Here is a 22,434-nt window from a genome sequence, read left to right on the forward strand (position 1 = left end):
TCTTTAAAGTACAGCCAGCTCTCCCTCCTCCTTTTCCTCCTCAGACGTCCTTCCCAGCGGATCCTGCCCATCAGTTTCCTGAGTTAGCTAAAGTTTGGTTTTCTAAGGTGCATTGCCTGCCTGCCTTCCAACTTCATCACTGTGTGGTCACTGTCATATAGTTATCTGGAACTTCACATTCTCAACCTTACCTGCCATACAAGTGGTCTTCCTCTGGACCCTTTCAAGTCTATCAACATCCTTCTTGAAGCAGAGCACCCAGAACTGAGCACAGTACTCTAACTGTGGTCTGGCCAATGCCGCATAGATGGGAAGTATGATCTCTTTGATTCTATTAGTCATGCATCTGCTGATGTGGTTAGCTTTGCTGATGATTTTGTCACACTGACAACTCATGTTCATCTTGGAGTCCACTATGACTCCAAGATCCCTTTCCACTTCTGTGCTGCTGAGAGGATCACTTCCCAGCCAGTAGGTGTGCTGGATATTTTTGCACCCTAGATGCAGCACTCTGTACTTGTACTTGTGGTACTACATCCTATTGTGTACTGCCCACTTTTCTAACCTGTCCAGGTCTGCCTGCAATCGTTCCCTACCCTCTGGAGTGTGCACTTCACTCCACAATTTAGTACAGTCCAAAAACGTGGACAGAGTAGACTTCACACCCACATCCAAATCACTGAAGAAGATATTGAAGAGTACAGGTCCAAGGAATGAACCCTGAGGGACCGCACTACCCACATCATTCCAGGTTGATACCAACCCATGTACTACCACTCTCTGGGTGCAACCGCTAAGCCAATTTGCCACCCACTGAACCATGTAAACATCTATGTCACAGCCTCTTAATTTATTTATGAGAATGGGATGAGATACCATATCGAAGGCCTTGCTAAAATCCAAGAAAACAACATCCACCTCTGCTCCTGCATCTAAGCATTTTGTGACCCTGTCATAAAACAAAACCAGATTGGTCAGGCATGATCTACCTGCTACAAATCCATGCTGGTTTCCCTGATGCATTATTTTTCCCATTGGTCTCCCACAAATATGATCCTTCATAATCTTTTCAAAGACCTTTCCAAGGATGGAAGTGAGATTGACTCTTGGTTTTAGTATGGAATAGTATAAGCAGTATGGAGTAGTAGTCATAGGACCAGATGAGCCTCAGCAACCTTTCTATAACACCACAGATGTGGGCTCATGGCATGCAGCAAACCTCCTAAGCAAACAGGTCAGGCCAGCAGATGGATGCCTCTACTCCCCCCTGCCCCCCACAACTGAAAGTTACCAGCACCAACACCCATCTCTTCCTCTTGGTGGCAGTAGTCCTTATCATCTCACCTGTTGGGGAGTATAGATTGGCCTCACACAAGAAGGGAACAGGCTCCTTCTCTTCCAATGTCAGGGATTCATACCTGTCCTCCAGCTGGACAGCTGCAAGTTCAGAGGAGGTGTGCTGTCTGCTTCCAAAGGTGACAAGCTGCCAGCTTCAACCTTTCTCAGTATATCATTTCCTCAAATGCCTTCTCTGGCTGTCCCTCTTCCATGATTCTACAAGTCTCTTTGTGCATCAAGTCAATGAAGCCCTCATGCTCACAGATGCTTCTGAGCCTAGACACCTCCTTCTGTAACTCTTACCTAGTTCCTGAGAGAATCCACCTGGAAGCACCTCACACTGTAAGCATTCCCCTACCTGACTGACATGTAGTTCTCAGTCCCTGGAAAGCTAGACCAGGACCTGAGTGGGAACATTGAAGGTCAGCATCCGCCTTTCCCCCTGGACAGAACCCACACAGCTACAGACAGAGGAAAAGCAAGCACTGGCAGTGGATTTGGAAGTACAACTTCCTCAGTCTATCTTGGTGATTCTTTTCTCTATCTTTATCTCCTCCTTCTTCTTCTGCTGCTTCTTCCTTTCCTAGAAATTCAGGGCCCTGTCACACATTCACTAGCAACAGTTGCAAATCATTTGAATGTTATGATGTATTAACATGAGTACATTAGGAGATAATCCTTGCTTGAAAGGGAACAGCCCTGCAATGTCTTGAGGGCATTTAACAAGTGCTAAACTGCTTAAACGTGCATTGGCTTGCGTTTTAATTGCACTTAGAAGTTGAACATGTGACACAACCCTCATTCTTCCTCCTTAGTTTACTTGTGCTCACCAAGCTTACAATGAAGAAAGGTAGCTGGTTCTAAACCCCACTCAAACTCCAGTGGGTTTGCCAATTCCTGATGCTGCTCATTCCTGGTGTCACTTTTATATAACTTTATAGATCTTTAGACATGAGTGCTTTCATTTTAACTCAAGACCTTTAACAAAATAGCAAGTATAATTGTTCAAAAAATAAAATCAAATGACATGGAAATCAATTTATGTAAGATCCCTACCTATTAAAAGACTGGTCCATGGAATCAACAAAATACAGTACACAAGAGCAATAATGTCATTTCTTAAACGGAAAACAAAATAAAACTGCTTTAGGAAAACATAGTTACCTGATCAAGGAAGCTCTGAAGTCTGTGAGACTCAGAAAGTGACTCTTGGATGAGTGCACTACTTGCTTTAGTCTGATTCAAAGATTCAATTAGATCCTTATTTTCAAGTATATTGCCTTGTGATGTTGCAAGAGTCTGAAAAAAAAAAAAAATGTTTTCAGCATAAATTAAGCCATAAATTTACATTTAAAGAAACTACATTGTGTGTATAGGTTGATTGGAAAATAAGGCTGGAAGGGACCTCATAAGATCACCCAGTCCAGTCCCTTGCTGAAGGCAGGATCATTCCAGACTAAGCCATCCCAGCCAAGTGTCTGTCTATATCACCCTTGAAAACTTCCAAAAATGTAGATTACACAGTGTCTCTAGGTTAGCATTTCCCAAATTTATGATAGGTGGGCACACCTTTTTCCAAATTCAAATTGGCAGCACACTTCACTCAGTGATCCACAGGCCAGGTCCAGTCTGCGGGTCCAATCCTGCACAAAGTATTGGCCAAAACAAGTCCCAAGCCAGTGAAGACAGAGCCCAATCCAGTTATATGGAGCCAGCTTAGCTGGAGTCCAGTTGTCTCTGTGTGGAACAGGTTCAGCTGGGGCCCAATCCAGGTGTGTGGAGCTGGGACAGCCAAGGCCCCATCCAGCCCATTTTTTGGCAGCATATTTCTGTCGTTCTCACAGCACACTATTGTGCTGTAACACCTTTTTGGAATCACTTATCTAGGTAGCTTGTTCCAATACTTGATTACCCTCATAGAAAGTTCTTCCTAATACCCAACTTAAATTTTCCCTGGTGCAGCCTGAGGCTATTGCTCTTAGTCTTGTCCCCTATTGCCACAGAGAAAAGCTCATCTCTATCCTCTCCATAACGCTCCTACAGATATTTAAAGACTGTTATCAAATCCCCGCTTAGCCTTCTCTTCTCTAGACTAAATAACCCTAGTTATTTCAGCCTTCTTCATAAATTTTGCCTCCCAAGCCCCTAATAACTTCTGCTGCTCTGCGCTGGACTCATTCCAAGCTATCCACATCCTTCTTGAAATGTGAGGCCCAAAACTGGACACAGTAGTCGAGGTGAGACCTCATCAATGGCATATAAAGCAAAAGAATCACTTCCATTGATTTGCAAGTGACCCTCCTGTTAATATAACCCCAGTTTTGCAACAAGAGCACACTGGGTGCATCTACACAAGATGTAAGACGTTTATGTATTCCTTTCAAAAAGCCTCAATGTCCAGGAGATCTTTCTAGATTACTCGCCTTCCTTTCATCATTTTAATCTGCACTTGTCATTCTTTTATAGTCTGGAAGATTCCTTGGAAGCTTATACCTAGTCACACAGAATATAATTCCCTAGCTAAAGAAACTCTAGTGTCATTACTCTATATCATTTACTGTTTTTCACTCCTGCTTGCAGGTATTACTTATACACAAATAAGAGTATTTCAATTTACAGTGACAGCTTCCCTTTAGAGCCCCTGTGAGTGTTTTGGAATTTTCTGAATTTTCCTGGGCAAGTACCTTCCTTTCAGATTAATCTAGTATGAAACACAGAATGTTTGACTTTAGCACCAGTCTCTAGAAAAATAATTACTAAATGATTTCTTTCCAGAAGTAATGTTTTCCTCAGTCCATCTACTGGTCATAATTACCACGCAGTAAGGAACAGACTTGTGGAAGACAGTTACAGTCTGGAAAGAAACAAATAAACCCAAAGGATCAAAAACTGACTTCATAACCCTTGATGAAATTAACACTGAGAACCACAAACTTGCTCACTTCTGCTAAGTCCAATGCTCTTTTTGCCCAGGCTGTTGTCAATGACATCTCAGAATTTGTCATAATGCTACCACTTATCTGATGCTGACTGTGCCTCAAGACCCTTGAGAATGTGGATATTGCTGCCTAATGGGGTATATTACCAGAAATTGATCCTAAGTAATTTCAGAGTTCTCCTTGACCTTTTTAGGATTTGTGGTCTAGAAGTTTCAATAAGAAAAAAATCCTTCCTCTGATAGGTCTAGAAGTAGTATGGGAAGCAGCAGCAACAATTTGTTTGGGGGTTTACACACGTTTCTCTTTATGTAGGTGAAAGGCTACATTTTCCTTAAACTTTTTATAATCTACTTTGAATGGCTATCTTCTGTCTAAGATCTCTTGGCAAAAAAGTGACTCACTCACCCAGCCAAAAATTGCACTCTATTCCTAATATAAAGGGACGTCTTCCTTGGAAGTAAGAATTCCTGGCGATTAGATAAAATTATAAAATGATTTAAAACATGGCATAGTGATTGGCAAAGCAAATAGTATCAAGCAAGGCACTACAAGACAGTCTTGAAATTCCTCAATGTGTTATTTGTGAAAAAAAGCTGCCCCTCTAAAAGATTCACCATTTCTTTTTCTAAGAAGGCTATGACACTGATGGCCTTAAGCAGACCCAGAATAGCATACTTCAGTCTTGAATCCTGAATCTCAAATCCTGCTTCCTTAATGATCTTTTTTCTTAATCTTTTATGTTGGCAAGAAAAGAAAGACTGAGGAAGCTGTGGGCCCATTGTTAAATAGACAAGGAGAAGTCTTAACAGAAGATGCAAAGGCAGAGCTACTCAACAGCTACTTTGCCTCAGTCGTCACGAAAAATTAAGATGCAGCCAGACAGCTAGTATGGATTATTTGGATTAGGAAGGGGACAACCTGAGGGATGAGATAACAAAAGAAAGTCAAAGAACTTTTGATGGGTCTAAATGATTTCAGGTCAGCAGGGCCTGATTAACTTCATTCCATGGCATTGAAGGAACTGATGGAGGAGATCTCAGAACCCTTGACAACAATATTTACAAAGCCATGGGAGATAGACAAGGTACCTGAAGACTGAAAAAGGACCAATATAGTGTCTCTCTCTAAAAAAAAAAACCAAAAAAAATAACAGTCAAAAAGGAAGACCATGCTTGACACTATTCAGTTAGCCTCACCTCAACATGTGTTATGTTACTATAGCATATCATAAGGAAATCTATTTGCAAGCGTTCGGAGTAAAAAAAAGGCTAATCACAAGCAGCAAGCATGGATTTACTGTGAACAAATCATGCCAAATTTAATCTGCTTTTTTAACAAGAAAATTAGTTGGGTAGAAGAAGGACGTGAAATAGATGTAGTGTATCTGGACTTCAGCAATCCCAGGTAACCTGTCTGCATTTCACCAGCTACATTCCAACACCAGTTTTACATTCCTCCTTCCCCCATACCCACCTACCTGTCTCACATATTGCCTCCCATTTCCTCTGCTCCTCACTGACATGCATATGCATTTTCACAGACCTGCATTTTGCATACTGGCTTCTATTCTACCCAGGAGAGTACACAAAACTCCACCAGACTCTCTTTATGCCTGAAGAAATATGTTTGTGCCCAAAAGCTTGAAAGAACAATTTTCCAACTATTTAATTGGTCTAATAAAAGATATCACATCTGTCCAAAGAACCTTGTCTGCCTCTGGACTTCAGTAAAGCTTTTGACAAAGTCCCACGTGACCCTCACAGAAACAAATGGGAGAAATGTGAGCTAAACAGAACTACTACAAGACGATAGACAATTGGTTCCATAGCCACAAAACAAGTTACAAATGGATCCATGTTAGAATGGCAAGAGTTTTCAAGTGTAGTCCCACAGTCCTGGTCACCATGGCTAGACATTTGAAAAGCCTGAGACTGAATTGATTAAATTTTTGCAGATTAGTCTAACATGGCTAGGCTAAATCACTTTGTAACTGCACCGACACCCAGAAATGCAGGCACATGCCTGCAGTGACTCAGGCTAGAAGCCAGGGGGTGCTACAGAACTCCCCCCCCCCCCAACACATACACACACTTCCCTTGAATAGAACTGAGCTGAGGGGGGCATAGCCAGACTCTGGCAGGATGCTCTGACCAGCCCAGCAGTGAATTGATAAGTGTTCATCACCCCTAACTCAGTGTTTATCACTCCATTAAGAAAACAGCAGAGGGACATTACCAGCTACCTGTTGATTCTGCCTATTGATTCTACCTGTTGATTCAGCAAGGACTGTAGCCAGCATGTGGCCTGCTAGCTAAGACACAGACACCTCTCCACAAGGCAGAGGAGAGGGGGCAATTCCTGCTTAGCAGGGAGTGGTGAGGGAAAAGGGAGTGGGCAGCCTACAATTCCTGAGGGATCGGCAACCGGGGAGCAGAGAGGAGGGGCCGGCCCTTTTGTGGAGCAGAGAGCCCCGCCCACCCCAGGGAGCATGCCAGGAAGCTGGGGGAGTCTGACTTATCATAAACCATCAAGGGGTCTGGGACAGACATTGCATAAACCAGTTTGACCCAAATCAGTTATGTCTGATAAACCTAGTTGAACATAGTATCTCAACCCAGTTTCAGACATTTTCCAGCTGGTTTATGTGCACTGAATATCTGTTCTGTTACAGGTTTAAACCAGTTTCTGATCACTTATACCAATTTATGTGTAATGTCTGTCCCTAGCCCATATCTATTACCATACTGAATGCTGGAATCGAGAGTGTCTTGAGCAAATTTGCAGATGACAAAATTGGGAAGAACTGCAAACACACTTGAGGACAGGAGTGCAATTCAGAGGGACTGAAGCCAACAGGATGAAGATCAATGCTGACAAAGTCAAGGTGCTACAACTCAGAAGGAATAAGCAAAATCTCAAATACAAAATGGATATCAATTGGCTGGATGACAGCACTAAGGTCAGGGAGTTTTGGCACAGACTGAATATGAATCTATAGCGTGACACAGCTGCACAAAAGGTGAATGGAGTTTCAAGTTGTATTCATTCAGCCAACAGATGCAAGACATACGAGATAATAGTACCTCTTTACATGTTTAAGACTGTGTGCTGTTTTGAGCTCCACATTTTAAAGAGGACATGGAAAAATTAGAGATGGTCCAGAGGTGGGTGACAAAAAAGCCAAAAGTCTTGGAAGGCTAGCCATACAAGGAGAGGTTGGAAGAAATAGACATGTTCAGCTTGCAGGAAGGGGATTAAAAGGGAATATGACAGCAGTCTTCAAATGTCTGAAGGGCTGCCATAAAAAAAGAGGGGAAACACCTTTTCTCTTTTACTGCAGAGATCAAGACATGGACCAATGGCTTGAAGTTGCAGGAAAAACATCTTCACTATGTCCTAGGGACAACGGGACTAGAGGGAGTCCCCGGCCCAGGGCCAGGGGAAACACTTACGTATGCTCCACAGGAGAGGGGAGCAGCGGCGGCGTGCAGGCCAGGGAACCACCCGCGCGGCTCATTAGCCGCGCTTTCATACGGCTGAGGTGGAGCAACGTCAGCGAGAGGCGCCGCTCAGGAGAAATAAAAGGCGGCCCCGAGGAGAGAGGCAGCGCGCGGAGGGAGGACGCGGAGCCCGGGAGGAAGCCCGGGAGTGGAACCGGGCCCCCGCAAGAGGCTTTGGCCGTGGGCCGAACAGGCTGCAACCGCGCCAGGAGCAACAGAGGCAGGGAGAGCCGCGCCGCCGGAGAAGAGCGGCAAAACTGACGAGGGAGCCGGCAGAAGCCCCGAGGAGGAGCCCAGAGAGAGGGCCAGCTGGAACCACCGGTGAGGTAACTGGGGACGAGCTGGCAGAGGCTCCAGGGAGCCGGCAGGAGACCCCGGTGAGGGAACCGGATTGGAGCCGGCGGAAGCTCCGGTGAAGGAACCGGATTGGAGCTGGCAGAAGCTCCGGTGAAGGAACCGGATTGGAGCCGGCGGGAACCCCGGTGAGGGAACCAGGGAAGACCAGGCAGAGACCCCGGCAGGGTGTCGGGGAAGAGAGCCGCAAGGGGCGGACAGGGCCCTCGACGCCCAGTCCTCGCTCGGGGGGAAGAGGGATGGAAGGTCCACAACCAAAGGTGGCGTTGGCCGGGGTGTAGGGGAGGTCGGAGCCCCGTGTGAGCCCGCCCAGGGGCGCTTCGGCGGTGGAGGCCGCAGTGAGGGGGAACCCCCTGCTGCGGGCCCAGCCACGACCGCAGTCGGCGAGTTCCAGGGACTCCCCAGCGAGAGCAGGGCAGGCCCGGTTAGCCACCCACGCAAGAGTTGCCCGGGAGCACCTCCTGGAGCAGAGGCGGGCACACACTATTAGAACAGTGAGGCAAGGGAATGGGCTACCTGGGGAAGCTGTTGAATCTCCATCACTGGAAGTGTTCAAGAAGAGACTGGATAAGTATTGGTCAGGGATGAGCATTGGTCAGGGATGAGCTAAGCGTAACTGTACCTTTACTATGCTGTGAGTACATGCTATGCTTCTAGGCTTTGCTGGTTGCTACATGGGGCTGGGAAGGAATATCTTTCCCCTCCTGCTGCTGTATCTGTCAGGGGTGGAAGGGTTTGCCTTCCTCAGAAACACTGAATGTTGATCATACCCAAAGCTGGGGATTTTGATTGGGTGTACCTATGCTCCTGCAAAAGCCTACACATGATTCACAATATAAAACTAGAGATTTCAAACAGGAATCTACAGTGTCAAAAATATTCTGACCTACTGTGATCTTTCTGAGTTTTTTTTTTGTTTTTTTTTTTACAATAAAAGAATTAATTTATTGTGTTTCTATATGCAAAAAATGATAGAAAGCTAAGGGCTGGCATTTTTGAGGGGTGTCTTCAGTCTAAAAACTGTTGAGAACCACTGGCCCAATGTTTATGTTGCTAGGATGGGACTTAAGAGATACAAGTTCAACCCCCTGTTCTGCCAGAGACTTCCTGTGTAACCTTAAGCAAGTTACTTATGGCAGGTCTACACTATGGGGGTAGCCTGCCCCAACTAGGACATGCTCAAACATGCTCCCCACACCTGCTTCCATTCACATACTCCAAACCTGGAAATATACACACTTGAAACTGAGGTTTTCATAGTAGCTGCTTCAGCCTCTTCACTACAGTACATCCAATTTGGGAGGTACATGAGCAGTAAAAGCAACAGTAATTCCCTATATCACAAAGCTCTTATGAAATGCTCAGATAATGGAGCAAGAGGAAACATATAATGTAACAGGGAACCCTTGCCCTGTTACTGGGAGAGGACTATGAAGCCAGCAGAATCGGCAAGGACCCTTTAAGAGAAGGGTCCTTGTGGCCTGGGGCAACAGCCAGTAACTCTGTCCTGGGGAGTGACTACATGCTGTGCAGGTAGCAGCTAAAGGGCAGGCAGCTGACAGGGCTGGGACTAATGAGCAACCCCTATGCTCTGACCAAAGAAGAGGCCAGGCTGTCCAAAAGGGCCAGGGATCAGGCTGAAGGTGCAGTCTAAACTTGGCTGGGGAAGGGGCAGGATCCCCCATGAAGACTGCAGCAGAGCTCAGACGCAAAAGGGGAACCCCAGAGAGTATGGATCAAAACGGGGATTTTTCCATGTGACCTCTTCCCTGCAAGATGTGTGGTTACTCTGTGTGAAGCAATCCAGAAGAGCATAATGGGACTCATGGGAATCCCTTAGCTCTGGCTTATCTGCAGATCTTGTCCTTCTCTAATATTCAGAACATGTGCATGTGATTTACTTTTATTAGACAAAATTTACAGTACTCACTAATGTTGGAAGCTACTGAGAGATTATAATATTACAGCTATCATGGTTGGGGGTCATTAGCTATGGATGAATGTGATAATAGAACCACGATACACAGAATACTTGCTCATGGCAACAAACAAATGGATCTTGCTCATAAAGCTTTGTACACCAAGATGAAAAGTGGAATAACTCCTGAGGGTGAAGAAGGAATGTGAGGAAAACAGAAAATAGAAAAGAAAAACAAATCCCCAAGGGATGGGGGAATCCCCCCAGGACAGTAGTGGGAAAGGGAGACTGAGAATATGGAGTGGCTTCACATAGAATGGCACACGATGGGAATAAGATAGGAAATGAACAAAACCAGGCAGGAGAGGAGTAAGAATAGCCCTTGGGAGAAAATATAAAAATGTAAGTAAATGTACAATAGGAGGGTTTGGCACTCTATCAAGCTCTGGCACTCTCAAGTCAGACATGACTGCAAAATATGCCACTGGCCAGCTAACTTTTATTCATGGTCTTGAACTGAAAGTAAAAGTCAGCCCTCAACTCCAAACAAGTTTGATACCCTTGCTCTAAGGTTTTACCTGCCCTTCTAAAATTACAACAGATGGCTTATAGTGTGCCTGCAACTACATTAATTATGTCAGTGGTTGCTGCTGCAGAAAGTCTGAATGAGAAATACTGCTGGCTTGCAAGGACACAGCCAACTTATCAACGCTTTCCTTTCCCATGCCTTTTTAAAAGGCTGACTGCATCCAATGGCACTCTATTTAAAAAAAACAAATGAGTAATAGGTTCTGTTCCTTATGTAGAAGCATTTTTAATCTTTTTTTTTCAAATTGCACTGTAAAATGCAATCTTCCTTCTCCTTAAAACATTTTCCTAGCAGAATTATTTTCACGAAAAAGTAAATGAGGAGCCCCTCCTCAAATCTATCATCAGCTCTTATAATACATCAAAATATGAAGAATTTTGGAATGTAATTGCAGTAGCAAAGCATAAAGGCAATGCAAGTACAGCCCAATTCCAGTAACAAAGATCTTATTGACTTAATGGTGCAGAATCAAACCTAAAATGCCCATTCCAATGCCCATTAAAATCAAATGAAAGATTCCCTGTGACTTTAATGGCCCATAGCTCGGCAGTGCTATGTTGGTTAGCACTATGGAAGAAAGAGACTTGGGGGTCATCATTGACCACAAGATGAACATGAGCCTGCAATGCGATGCTGCGGCTAGTAAAGCGACCAAAACGCTGGCTTGCATCCATAGATGCTTCTCAAGCAAATCCCGGGACGTCATTCTCCCCCTGTACTCGGCCTTAGTGAGGCCGCAGCTGGAGTACTGTGTCCAGTTTTGGGCTCCACAATTCAAAAAGGATGTGGAGAAGCTTGAGAGAGTCCAGAGAAGAGCCACGCGCATGATCAGGGGTCAGGGAAGCAGACCCTACGATGACAGGCTGAGAGCCCTGGGGCTCTTTAGCCTGGAAAAGCGCAGGCTCAGGGGTGATCTGATGGCCACCTACAAGTTTATCAGGGTTGACCACCAGTATCTGGGGGAACGTTTGTTCACCAGAGCGCCCCAAGGGATGACGAGGACGAATGGTCACAAACTACTACAAGATCGTTTCAGGCTGGACATAAGGAAGAATTTCTTTACTGTCCGAGCCCCCAAGGTCTGGAACAGCCTGCCGCCGGAGGTTGTTCAAGCGCCTTCATTGAACACCTTCAAGATGAAACTGGATGCTTATCTTGCTGGGATCCTATGACCCCAGCTGACATCCTGCCCTTTGGGCGGGGGGCTGGACTCGATGATCTTCCGAGGTCCCTTCCAGCCCTAATGTCTATGAAATCTATGAAATATTGAGCAAGGCTATAAAAAGTCCTTAGGACAGATTTCAAACTCCCTGCTCCCACAAAGGAAATCCAGGTGAAGTCAGTATTTATCATTGGGCCTACAGGACTCAGAATTTGTCCCAAAACCTTTATGGGTGAAAACAGAGAGAATAAAAATGTATCAGATCCAGTAAATATTACTACACCAAGGCTGTGGGTACATATAACACGAGGCCATAGGAGAAGCACTCACAGTGCGTCCAGTCAGATTCCAACGAAACTACAAGCTCTGCAAAATACCTTGTCACAAGGACATGAAAAAGGAAAGGAAAGCATGACCCATGGTAAAATGATAAAATATTAACTAGACAGAAACTGTTTAATCTATTCACACATTATAAAAGACAAGCAATTTGTTTAGAATAAGTTATATAATCAGCTATACTAAAAATGAAAAATGGTTAATTAGCCCACAGTAACTGTGGTTCTCCAAAAAATTGAGGTCAACATGGGTCCTGCCGTCTGTGAACATATTCCCACATACACAAGAATGGATTCTTTTTGTCTACTGGCATCTGTCAGAGCCATACACGCACCCTACACCTCCCTGTATACAAGAGTACAGTGGAATAATGTGTCTGAACTCTCCCCGTTCCCTCACAACTCAAAGTCCACAACAGCACAGGACCCTGAAAATCCAGTTCCTGAAAGTTAACTGTTCTTTCCACTTCAAGTGTGTGACCTCTTCAAGTGGATCATGGAGTCAGAGCTAATCAAATCAATGAAAATTATAATACTGCTCTTCTGAACATGCCATCTTCTCAGGCTGCCATGTCAAGAGCATAGGCCCAAATCCAACCCTATTTTTAGATGGGAAAATAGCATCTACATGGCAAAAGTTACATGAAAGCAGACTTTTGGCCAATTGTACAGACTTTAGATCTTGCCCACCATAGTAAGAAACACATAACTCCATGCAAGTCACAAAAAAATGGATGAGAAGGGCAACCTTCCCACCATTTAGCCAAGTAGCTTAGTAGTTAGGGCACTAGCCCAAGGAATAGGAGACCCAGGTTCTAGGCTCTCTCACCCAGAGGGGTTTGATATTTTCCACCTCCCAGGAAAGAGACCTAATGACTAGATCATGGGCTTTGCAGCAAAAATCACTTTCCACCCCTTATGCTGAAGCTGGGTTACTAGGCAGCACAGAGAGAAAGTTATGGGTATGAGAAAGATAGCAATAGAGGAATTGTGGTTCAGTGAGATGAGCTCTGACCTGGAAGGGCTGGGCTTTAGCTCCATCTCTTGCTTCTGCTCCAACAAGTATCATCTATTTTATCCAATAGCTATTCAAAGCAAAATGAAGGAACACCACTGGGGGAAGTGCCACAACTGAAGGGACCATAGCATTTAATTGTTGCATGGCATGAATTAAAAATCTCACAAACCAATATGACTGAAGCAGGTCAATAATGTCATCCTCCTCCCTCCTACTGAAGGTAGGCTTCTGGGCAGTCAAGAATGCAGGAGTCTTGAGACCAGAGGGTAAGCAAGCAAGAGGGGAACTGACTCTTTAGCTCAGTGAAGAAAGTCACACCCGTGCAAGGGGGAGTCCTTAGTTCCTGTCCCTACTGCCAGAGGGTTTTGTTGGTTTTTGTTTTTAGTAAAATAGTTGTCTAATATAAGCTTCAAGAACAATGCTGAGAGCAGCAACTAACCCAGGACTCCCTTAATCACTAGGATACAAATTCAGGTTCCCTCTTGCTTGTTCTCCTTTTGACCTCTTGATACTTAATATTTTAGCTTCTTAACTCCCCTCTTTCAACAGGAGGTACAGAGAGTGTCCCATCCAAACTAATTCATAAGCCTGGAAATTAGTACACTTTCCTAAAAGTAGGAGATGTGGCCTTGCACTGCCCCAAGAGAGGAAGGTTTATACTTTAGATCTTCTACTTCCCAGGTGAGTGTTTTAATACTATAACCCTACTATGCAGAAGATGGCCACCTCTGTTACTGCTGATCAGTTAGATGACTAGCCATAGAAAAGACTACTGCTCTGGATCCCAAATGGATAGAGGAGCTTAATGTACAGGTCTTGGCCAGGTACCTAAGTTCCAGAGAGGAGTGTGAATTAATATATGGGCATCCTTAAGTCACCTGTCAGAAAAACCTTACTCTTACATTTCACTTTGTGGGGAGCTAACACAACTAGTTCCGTTTCCTTGAATCTTCCTACTAGAATCAGAGATGCATTTTCTCTAAGATGTTGGCACCTACAGCACCTTTCTGGACCTTGTCCTAACTAACTGATAGTAGAATACCAAAAGAGGTTTCATTTTAATAATTTAAGACCTATTCCACTGCTATCTATACATTTTACCATCCACGAAGAGCACACACCAACTGTAGATGCTTCCTCAGCCTGACAAAGGGTTTTTAAACCCAAAAGCTTGCTAAGAAAATGTTTTCCAACAACTTAAGTTGGTCTAATAAAAGATATCAGATTCGCCCGAAGAACCTTGTCTGCCTCTTTTAAATACAATGCAACTTTTACATGCAAAAACACCAACAGGAATGGGAATGGGTATCTAAAGGAGAATTGGATTTGGGCCTAAGATTACACATATCCTGAACACACCTCTCCAGAAGCTCAATGAGGCTAATAATTTTGTTTTATCTTATCTCACCAGAATATAAATTTTTAAACAACTTTTTTTTTTTTTTTTTTTACTATCAGCAATTAACATCTTACATTAAAACAGATAGCAATATGAACTCCACCCTATTAATTTGACAAGTGCAGGACATATTTATTGTACCTCCAAAAGGGATTCCTCAAGTTTAGCTAACTGTATCTTCTTATCCTCTTCATGTTGCAGTAGTTTTGTCTTCTGTTCTTCCAAATCTGGTTTTTCATGCTGGATAGTTAAAGCTAAAAGCTAAAAAGCAAGTAATATATTCACGAGAGAGTGAAGAATACTAACGTCAAGAGCCTATAAGCAACAATTTTAGCAATATTTATTAGTCAATATTTTAACATACATTTGACAACTAGAATCTCTGTTTTATTTTTTAAATCTAATTTTGCTGTGTTTAAGTGGATGTACATTTACTAAAGGCTGAAAGGCTACAATAAATGCATTCAGTGACACATAATGGCAACTAAGTATAGTCCAAGAACTTTATGCTAAATCTCTTGTCATTTCCACCTAAAAAGGGAGCTGGTTTACCTGCTAATTCTACTCAGTGATCTTCCTTTCTCAAACAGAGGTAGGTCACACTGCAGCTTGACATTTGATTTTTATTATTTTTACTTAGTATAATACTTTCATTTTATTCTAGCTCTTTGTTAGTTTGAAAATAGTATTCATTGTGAAATTAGTTTAAGGTGAAGGCTTTCCCCTAAATGTCTAATTCTCTAAATATTCGCTTATATCTGTTTTTCACCCCTAAATCAAAAACCCAGTACACCTTGGTGGGAGTAAGACATAAAAGACATCCTTGTCTACAAAAGAAGATATTTTGGTATGAAAAGTACTGATTGACTGGGTCAGAAAACCATTGGATAAAAATTCAATTGTACCATAAATGCAGCTGTGAAGGAAAATAGTAATTTTAGAGTTTTATCTGACCCAGTTGAAGCAAAGGAAAAAAAATTAATTACTTCAGTAGAATTAGGATGAATTTTCTTATTCCCACCAAACTATAATTTGGTTCCAGAGTAATAAACAAATAAACAAGATTTATAAAATTAATTTCAATAAAGATTTCATTGTTTAAGTTGTGTGTCCATTTGTTTGTGCTGGAATATAACCAAATACCCTTCATAGGCCATGGCCATTTAGAGACATATTCTGTTAATGGGACAAGGTCTGTGTTTGAAAGGTGAGGGTGCATCAGATTCATCTGGCCAAGTTCAAGGTAATTATTATTATTTTATTGTCAGACGTTGAATGCCTACCTGTCCTCTTAAACCACTTCTCGTTGTAGTAAAGTTAATTTCAGTAACAATAGAAGCTGCATCAGGTGGAATTAAGGGGTTTGGATTTCGTGTTGAAAGAAACAGACGAAATTCTTCATTATAATCAATCATTTTGTCCCCTATTTCTACAGCATATCGTGGTCCTGTTAAAATAAATATACAGTACACTAAGTCTGTTACAGTGTGAAACAGCTTAAGAACCAGTATCTATGTTTATTGTTTTAACATAAAATATGAACTATAAAAATTAAATATTTTCACAAAAAATGGAAAGACAAAAATCTCGTTTAGGCACTTAACTCTCCCTGACGGCATCTGACAAAATAGGCTCCTGCTTATGAAAGCTCATGCCTCTCTGAACCGGTTTATTTCTAAGGTGCCATTATGCCTTACCTACTGCCTTTCCCTATTAGAAATAAAAAAACCCTGTAGCATTCTGCAAGTACATGAGTACTAAATAGCAAAAAGACTGAGGATTCTGGTTTAATTATTCAAGTGAAAAACATGAGGTTCCCCCCCCGCCACCCCACTCTATTCAGCATGTAGAATAAAGCTGCTTAAATACAAGGTGGGGGCAGGAAGTTGCTGTGGCTCAACTCCAGCCCTAGCCCCAGCCTGGGATCCAGGTCAGAGTCATAGTCACTGTGCCCTTCACCTGCTCCTCACTACCTCCTACCCTCCCCACACCTTGTATGAGCTGATGGTGGTGTCATGACCCAAAAGTCTGATTTTGTGTGTGTGCTTCGGCACTAAGAATTAATCCCCGTGGGTTTACAGCTTCATTGTACGGAGGAGTTCTGCTGCACAGAGTACCCGCGTGCAAAGGAGTGTTTCCGCCACTTTGCAGCGGTCTTTGCAGGGTGCATTTTCTTTGCAACACAGAAGTGCACAGTGCAAAGGAGTTCCCGCTCTTTGCATGCAAATTCGTGCCGTGCAATTGGCTAGTGCTAAATTATTCCCACGTGGCAGCTAGCGATTGGCCTGCTAGCTGTATAAGAGGCTTGAGCAGTTTCTGCCCAAGCCAAAGAGGACTCCGCAACCATCTCGTGGGGACTCTGGGTGTGCGCGGCAGGGTATTAGAAACCCTGTGTGTTGCTCAGAGGAGTTTGGCGGCCTGATCCACCGCCCACCTCTTCCCGTCTTCAAACGGAACCTTCTATAAGACATATCGATGAGTTTTATGCGCGCTTGTCCTGGACATCCGGAGTTCTGTCTGTGTGGAGCCTAGCAAGCTCCACGTGATTGTTCGAGTTCTGTCTGCGTGGAGCCTTGCAACCTCCACGTGTGTTTGTGTTTTCTGTTTGTAACCGCAACTCAAGCAAGTTCTCAGCCTGCACCGCGACCATCTCGGTGTAAGTAAACAATCTTAAAATCAACCGTTACGTGTCTGTGGCTAATTCTAGCTCGGCGCCCGCCCTCTCCGACCCAGCCTGCCCGGGCTGCCAGCCACAGCCCGCATGCAGAGCGACGAAAGGGCCCGGGGCCCGACCCGGCCCGCACATGGCGACGAGGATGGGATCAGGAGAGGGCTTGCTAGAGTTAGAATTAGTTGAGAACTGCCCTTGGAAAAGTGGGAGACGCAGCGTAGCAAGCGTCGCAGAACTGGAGGCGCACGTCGCGTACCACCAGGCAGGCGGAACAGGCAGGAGATGTGTCGGTGGACACCTTTCGCTAAGGGGAGAAGAAGGAGCTTCCGAAGTCGGAGCCCTAGAAGGGAAAGAAGTGTGTCTGCACCCCGCGGCATTCGGGTGTATTATGAGTGACGAGCAGGTCCTGTATAGGCCCCTCGATAGTGTAACCCTTGCCGAAGTCGACCCGGCGAGCGCAGTAAGCCCGACCCCCACCCGGGAGTGTGTCCGTTGCTCGCGGTGTGCCCGGGAGATGGGAGAGCCGATGCCGATCAGATGGCTTTCCCCTTTCATGGTAATACCGGGACTAAGAGGTTGCGATCGTCCGTCTGAGCTCCGCGAAGACCCGGAGATGGAGGACCGCGCCGTAAATGAGAGAGTGGTCCTACGGTGTGACAAGGGGGGAGAACTAAATGCAACTTTTCAGACTATGACTGATCTGATGAGTGAAACTTTAAGCTTAAAGACCCAGCTGCGTATGGCCATTCAGGCGGTCGGACAAGCAGCTGAGAGAGGGGATCTTAAGAAGCCCCAACAAGATGGCGCTGAGCAGAGGGAAGACCGCATGGAGAAGCCAGAAGAGAGGGATGGAGCTTCGGGAGAGCCCGCGAGGGTTCGGCCGGTGACTCTGCCCAGCGACGCAGCGTCGGTTCCGCCGACCACGCCCCTCTGCCGAAGGGAGGGGGAATCAAGCGGAGGAGTGCGTCCGCCCCCCCACCTGAAACAACAACCCCCACTGTAACAATGACTACAGCTCCGACAGAAACAGCGACAGCAACGACAACTCGCGAAGAAATTGATCAGCCTGCAGCATCAAGCATCCCAGTCATCGGTCCACAGAGTGCAGTTCATGCTACCACCTATTACGCTCGTTCCAGAGCCGAACTGCAGAATTTGTGTAGAGAATCCAGGATCCGATCCGAAGAAACTCTGGCTGTGTGGTTAGGACGTCTAGTCGTGGAACTTGGGTCCAACCTCCTAGACCAGGAAGAAGCAAGCTTCTTGGTGAGACAAGCTTCATGGAGTAGGGGACATGTCACCAACATCGACATGGTGGCGTTTAGCGTCCACTGGCCTATTCCAATTCCAGCGCTTGTGGCAGGAGTGATCAAACAGAAGGCCCACGCATGGCACGACGGACGACCAGAGCACACCGGTGTAGAACAGCTTGTACTGGCTATTACCGGAGTTTTGTATTGCACTTGGAACCCAAGAGAATGCACGTTGGAACTAACACCGCTCCAACGAATGCGACCGTGGCCTCATCGTCACCTGCAAGACCCTGGAACCGTTCCTGTGACCCTCGACAGCATAGATAGTTGTCTTAAGGTTTACGGGCAAAGAAACATCATGGTTTTGCGGATTGTGCTGAACCCACTGGTCGATCATCCTGTGAGTAGTCTCCTTCATCAGTTGTCAAGACTGCGCGTCCTCATGGAGCCAAGGCTATCCAGTGATCAGGAGTGTCAACGCCCGACTGAGGCTCAGAACACAAAACACCGCGAATCCGAGTGTCCAGTATTACGCCAGAGAACGCAAGAGGAAAGATACATCTTTGGATTCCTCCTGCAGCCTTCTGGGCTTAATAAGAGACAGCTTCGGATTTTGGGAGACGCGGGACAATGGCAGCTAGCCTACGAGTTAGGTTTTCATTATCTAGAAGAAGGCGATGATGACTCCTCGACGATTTCGTCGAGTTGCTGAGTCGGAAAAGAGAGAGAGCTGTCCAGTATAGAATCGTGTTTACATATCTGTATTTAATAGTGATGATAAGTTTAATCGACTGCATTATCGTGCGGTCCTGTGTGATTTTATAAATAGTAGTATAACCATTTTAAGAGAGTTCTTTTACAGATCAGGGATTCGGAGTGCGTGGTGGAGAGGCCCCGAGAGGGACAACGTCACTGAAAGGAACGAAGGCCTGACACACGATTCCACCATGACGCCCACCGAAGTCATGATCGTTCAGTTTTTTGTTGTGATTTTATGTATATGTGTGTGTGTCACTTATTATTTGATTCGATCCCTTGAGGACCAACTTTTATTGTTGACTGATTTTGTTTTTGCTCGTTTAGTTTCGCAAACCGTTGACAGAGCTATGAATAACCCGGATGATAGGTTTGAAGTATAATTCTGTTGTGCCTTCAGCAAGGGGGGATGTCATGACCCAAAGGTCTGATTTTTTGTGTGTGCTTCGGCACTAAGAATTATCCCCGTGGGTTTACAGTTTCATTGCACGGAGTTCTGCTGCACAGAGAACCCGCGTGCAAAGGAGTGTTCCCACTGCTTTGCAGCGGTCTTTGCAGGGTGCATTTTCTTTGCAACACAGAAATGCACGGTGCAAAGGAGTTCCCGCTCTTCGCATGCAAATTCGTGCCCCGCAATTGGCTAGTGCTAAATTATTCCCACGTGGCAGCTAGCGATTGGCCTGCTAGCCGTATAAGAGGCTTGAGCAGTTTCCGCCCAAGCCAAAGAAGACTCCGCATCCATCTCGTGGGGACTCTGGGTGTGCGCGGCAGGGTAATAGAAACCCTGTGTGTTGCTCAGAGGAGTTTGGCGGCCTGATCCACCGCCCACCTCTTCCCATCTTTGAATGGAACCTTCTATAAGACGTATCGACGAGTTTTATGCGCGCTTGTCCTGGACATCCGGAGTTCTGTCTGCGTGGAGCCTAGCAAACTCCACGTGTGTTCGTGTTTTCTGTTTGTAACCGCAACTCAAGCAAGTTCTCAGCCTGCACCGCGACCATCTCGGTGTAAGTAAACAATCTTAAAATCAACCGTTATGTGTCTGTGCCTAATTCTAGCTTGGCGCCCGCCCTCTCCGACCCAGCCTGCCCGGGCTGCCAGCCACAGCCCGCGTGCAGAGCGACGAAAGGGCCCGGGGCCCGACCCGGCCCACACAGGTGGCAGCTCCACTAAAGCTGGAGCTGCCACTGCCACAATGGCTCCTGCCTGGCTGGGTGAGGCCTGGAGCAACAATGTACTCTGTGCCCCAGGCCAGAGAGGGGCCAGAGCCAAAGCCAAGACAAAGGGTAAACAGTGGTAGGTGACAGGTGAGAAGAAGGAAGTAAAAAGCAGCGGGGGGTCCAAGGAATGAGGGATGGGGTACTGGCACCAGGGGGGCAGGCAGGCAGGCAGCAGAGGAGGCAAGCAGAGATGGAAGAAGGCACCAGGGGTGTAGGCACCAGAGAGGGACAGGTGTCACAGGGAGTCAAGTTAGGGGGGCAGGTGATGCAGGGGAAAAGCTAAGGGGGTGTGAGGGCTAGGCATCAGGCCACTTGACTTCCCCACCGCCTGCTTCTCTGCCACTGCTTCCCTCTCTGCCACTGAATTCCCTTTTGCAGCAGTCACAGGGATGAATTTAAGATGACCCTCCAATAATTAGATTCTACACACAGAAAATTTTATAACAAAATGTATACATTTTTTATGTATAGCATCTAATTATTGAGGAACGGTCTTAAATTACAAGTCATCTTAGATCTGGGTAAATAAGGTATATATCAAAAGAATAAAAAACAAAAATGCATTGAATTTAAAATAATAATAATACTAAGAGATACAGCCCAGATTAAAGACTCAATGAGATGATCCAGCAATGCAAAAGGAACTTTAAAGTCAGTCCTAAATACGCAACAGTGTAAAGACAAATACTTTATCACTTCATATTTATCCAGTCCACCGAGGCGGCATTTGGAAGTCAGCTGGGATGATGGCATGTAATCAGTGGAGCTACCCTGCACCAGCTGATATAAAATAAAGCAGCACTGAGGCCCCAGTAACTTGTGTTAAGAACCAGTTTACCTCTCACACCTGACTCAGGATCCCCTCCTTTCCTAACTCAGTTGTGCTGAAGTTGTGCACAGTGCAACTGAGAACTGTCTCCTAAAATCCTTAGAGACCAATTAGTCTTGTGCACCTGGCAGAAGTTACATTAATCAAGCAATTAACACATTAATTGTGTGATAAATGGTATCATGCAGATGACCAAGCAATTTATCTTGCAATAAAATGGCAAACCTGCCTCAGAGATGTTACTCCTTAAATGCAAAACTTCTTGTGGTGAGTACCTATCATGCATTCATTTGAATGTCTGAAATATTATTTAGACCCTCCACTATGCCAGAGTGCTCTGGTCTCCCTCCTCTGCCTCCAAGGGAAAGGGAAGGAAGGATGGAAAGATGGAAGGACAGAAGGACTTTGACTTTTTAACTACTTTATTCATGAGTTCGGGGTCTAAAAAATTGGCCCCTCCGGGGTCCAGGTCCAATATACAAAGCAAAGACAAACAAATTACCATCAAACCAAGAGCACCATTGTCATTACATTCCTAACACCACACCGTGACAGACATCTTCACTGTATTGCATGTTGTGCCTAATATGCCATTATGCGGTCGGGACATCAGCCACATGGTCGCATAGACCAAAGCCCTCTATAAACAAACGATTCCTACCCTGCTCTATCCAGTCATACACGTGACAAACCCTTCAACTTCCTGCACAAAGAAAAAAACAAAAAGCAGTCTCGTGAGGGCCTAGGGCGCAGCATGAGCTGGGAGTCACAGTCTGACACCGAGCCTGCCCAGTTGCCCAGACCAGTCATGACATCAGAGCGCGTATTGAAGATGGCCATCCTCCACATGGCACAGCGCTCCCTCAAAGGCCCAGCATGCCTCAAAGGTGGGCACCACCCGCCAGAGCACAACATGCTTGAATTCCAGTGAGAGGCACACCTGCACCAGGTAGCCAAAAAGCTGCAGGGCATCAGCTGAGCCAGTCCCGGCAAGCTGGTTGTGGTGGCTCTTGAAGACAGCCATCTTGGTCTGACCCAGTAGAAAGTTGGCCAAGCAGACAGCGCCCCACTCAGCTTTCCGGTACGGGTAGGAGCACACGTAGGTGGTATCCAAGAGGTTCCTTCCCAGCACTCACAGTGGCAGCTCAAG

At 45.3% G+C, this 22,434-nt stretch overlaps 1 protein-coding gene across 1 annotated transcript in view; it reads right to left on the bottom strand.

Moving 5' to 3' along the window:
- The window catches only part of DYNC2H1 (dynein cytoplasmic 2 heavy chain 1), a 430,672-nt gene that overhangs the window by 263,689 nt on the left and 144,549 nt on the right, over positions 1-22,434 (bottom strand). The window contains exons 66-68 of the mRNA XM_006271584.4: positions 15,839-16,002; positions 14,697-14,816; positions 2,503-2,637 (exon numbers count right to left, since the gene is read on the bottom strand). Of these exons, the coding sequence (XP_006271646.1) occupies positions 2,503-2,637; positions 14,697-14,816; positions 15,839-16,002 (419 nt within the window). The remainder of the gene's footprint in view (positions 1-2,502; positions 2,638-14,696; positions 14,817-15,838; positions 16,003-22,434) is intronic.

Source organism: Alligator mississippiensis, chromosome 1 (assembly GCF_030867095.1).
Source record: "Alligator mississippiensis isolate rAllMis1 chromosome 1, rAllMis1, whole genome shotgun sequence".
Taxonomy (NCBI): domain Eukaryota; kingdom Metazoa; phylum Chordata; order Crocodylia; family Alligatoridae; genus Alligator; species Alligator mississippiensis.